This window comes from Pyrus communis, chromosome 8, assembly GCF_963583255.1.
Source record: "Pyrus communis chromosome 8, drPyrComm1.1, whole genome shotgun sequence".
Taxonomy (NCBI): Eukaryota; Viridiplantae; Streptophyta; class Magnoliopsida; order Rosales; family Rosaceae; genus Pyrus; species Pyrus communis.
This window is the reverse complement of record NC_084810.1, coordinates 13,297,938-13,300,852: the sequence shown is the minus strand read 5'-3', so window position 1 is coordinate 13,300,852 and position 2,915 is coordinate 13,297,938. Positions and strand designations below refer to the sequence as shown.

General features: G+C 36.7%; 1 protein-coding gene across 1 annotated transcript; it reads left to right on the top strand.

Annotated features, from left to right (window-relative positions):
• Window positions 1–478: 478 nt before the first annotated feature.
• Window positions 479–2,674, top strand: LOC137741489 (aluminum-activated malate transporter 2-like). Its single transcript, XM_068481193.1, has 6 exons — window positions 479–737; window positions 835–975; window positions 1,086–1,358; window positions 1,729–1,841; window positions 1,937–2,080; window positions 2,186–2,674. The coding sequence occupies exons 1-6, from the start codon at window positions 479–481 to the stop codon at window positions 2,672–2,674; spliced, it is 1,419 nt and encodes a 472-aa protein (XP_068337294.1).
• Window positions 2,675–2,915: the final 241 nt, after the last annotated feature.

The window sequence follows — 2,915 nt, the reverse complement described above, 5'->3', positions numbered from 1 at the left end:
CTCTCTCTCTCTTAAAAAACGATATTATCTACGCTAAGAGGGTGGGGGAGTATGCTAATCCTCACAATGGGTTAGCCATAATATTGTGGTTCAAATTTGCTTTTGACAAAAATCCAATCTAAAACTACTTACAAGTGAAGAAGAATATTACTAGACTATATTATTAAGTGGCAGTTCTCTCTTTTTTATATACAAGTGATATTTTAAATTATTCTAATCAATGTGAGATAGTTTGAACTCAGATGCAATCGACTGAGCACCCTAATTTAACTAATTGGCTTAACCCAGAATAGCTGATTATAATATGATTTGATAAGCACGGTTGAAGTTACCATCCAACATGGTTCACTTATAAATAAACTTCTTCGCCTTGTTAGAATTCACTCCACAAGGCATCCTCACCTGTCTAACTATTTTGCTCCCTGACTGTCTTCTTTTTCCTGCAGCTCCCAATATTTTGTTCCTTGATAGCAATAATATGGTATCTTCAAACCATGAGAACGCTGCAGGATCCCTAGCCTTTCCCAAAAGACTATGGGGTAAAATAGTTGGATTTGCCTTGAGGCTAAAGAACTTAGGCAAAGAGGATCCAAGAAGGATCATTCATTGTTTTAAAGTGGGACTAGCTCTAACTTTTGTGTCACTCTTCTACTACTTTAAACCACTCTATGACGGCTTTGGCCTTGATGCAATGTGGGCTATTTTAACTGTTGTGGTTGTGTTTGAATTTTCTGTTGGTAAGCAACTTCTGTAAGCTCTCATAATTTAAGTCTTAACGAATAGATTTGATTGTAATTTCTAATATTTGATAATTATGCTATGAAACAATTTCAGGAGCAACACTGGGAAAAGGTTTGAATAGAATGTTGGCAACTTTAACAGCTGGTGCTCTTGGCATTGGGGCTCATCGCTTAGCAACTCTTTCTGGGGAGACTGGGGAGCCTATACTAATTGCTCTCTTTGTTTTTATAATAGGTATAATATAATACTATTAGAAACAATAATTAGAAAATTGATTATTGTACTAATTATGTGTATTTATGATATAAGTCAACCAATTATATCATCTTATAATTTCTTTGCAGCTGGAGTAGTAACATTCCTGAGATTCATTCCCCAAATTAAGGCGAGGTATGATTATGGGTTGATGGTATTTATATTGACATTCTGCTTGATTTCGGTGTCTGGTTATCGGGATGAAGAGGTTATACAAATGGGATTCGAGAGGCTATCGACAATTGTCCTTGGAAGCTGTGCTGCTGTATTTGTATGCACTTTCATATGTCCGGTATGGATTGGGGTGGATCTTCACAATCACATTGCTACCAACATCGAAAAGCTTGGGAATTTCTTGGAAGGTACATATACTAAAATACAACAGTGGTTTTATGCTGCCTATATGAAGATTAATATTCTAAGTTAGATATAACATTCATCAATGCCTGCAAAGGTTATGATAGGTGATTCAACTGCAGAAAAAATATCATTTGCACTTGGAACCCTACTAAAGTAACAAAAGGATCTAACCTTAAATAACCTTAGCAGAACATATATTTTTCCCCTTTTTATAGGAAAATCTTGTGCATCCTAGTATAAGGAAAATACATTTATGAGACACGAGCACAGTCAGATTAGTATTTGCCTCTATCTTACGTTGTTTGATTTTTCTTTTCGTTATTACTATCAGGAACCATCAAAACTTAGCCAGTTAAGACTAATTATTTTCAGGATTTGAAGACGGATACTTTAAAATATCTGAGGAAGGACAGCCTATAAACAAGTCATCATCTCTTCAGGGATATAAAAGTGTTTTAACTTCAAGTAGCAAGGAAGAAATCATGGTGAGAATTATATACCTTTCTCATCCTCTATAACTTTCTCACCAAGGCTTTTATGCTTGAATTCCACTCTGAATTATTTAACTTTTATTGTCCAGGCCAATTTGGCAAAATGGGAACCCTGCCACGGCAAGTTCAGATTTCGTCATCCATGGAATGAGTACTTGAAAGTTGGGAGCGTAACTCGCCAGTGCGCTTTCAAAATTGAATCTCTCAACCACTACCTTACCTCTGAGATCCAAGTATGATTATGAAACCCTTTCACCAATTTATATCTAAATGTTATGTATGCATTTCAATACCAATTTAGTAGGTCTATTATAACTTGCGTTTTGGTAATCTTACAGTCACCACCAGAAGTTCGAAGTATAATTCAAGGGGAATGCACAGTTATTAGCTCAGAATGTGGGAAAGCATTGAAGGAACTAGCATCTGGAGTTCGAAAAATGACTAAATCATCAGCAGCAGAACCTCACATTACGAACTCAAAAGCTGCTGCTGAAAACCTCAAAGCTGTAATCAGATCTAGCTTGTCTAAACACTGCGATTACCTAGAGATACTACAAGCAGGAGCAGTAGCTTCTCTACTGTTTGAAGTTGTCAAATGTACAGAGGAAATTGCTGGTGCTGTTCATAAACTAGCATCCCTGGCACACTTTAAGAATGATAAGCCTAGAGTGACCCCAGAGACGCAAGAATTACCTTCACAGGGAGCGGTAAATCCAGTATCAGGCATCGATGAGGCACATCATGTTATAACGATAAATCCATCTCAAAGTTTACGTGAAAGTGAGAACTCGTCCGCACCAGTACTGGCTCCAAGAATGGAAGTGTAGACTTTGGAAATGAGTAGTTTTTAGTTCTCTGTCAAGAAATGAAGTGATAGATGTGCTTGTAATCGTCATATGTTTTTTTTTTCTCCCTGTTAGACATTAGCATATATACTGTTAGGGAGTTCATGTGTTGCTTTTTCCCTAGAGCTTCCACTTGAAGCTCAGAGGTTTGAAGCAGTTTATATTTGTGCTTTCTGCAAATAATGAATTGCCTTGCTCAAAACAGAAAATGCCTCACTTGTCT

Excerpts from the sequence above, each read along its gene's own strand:
- LOC137741489 (XM_068481193.1), top strand. The coding sequence starts at position 479 with ATGGTATCTTCAAACCATGAGAACGCTGCAGGATCCCTAGCCTTTCCC. Across the intron at positions 738-834 it reads TGTGTTTGAATTTTCTGTTG|GAGCAACACTGGGAAAAGGT; the intron begins GTAAGCAACTTC and ends AAACAATTTCAG. Across the intron at positions 976-1,085 it reads TCTCTTTGTTTTTATAATAG|CTGGAGTAGTAACATTCCTG; the intron begins GTATAATATAAT and ends ATTTCTTTGCAG.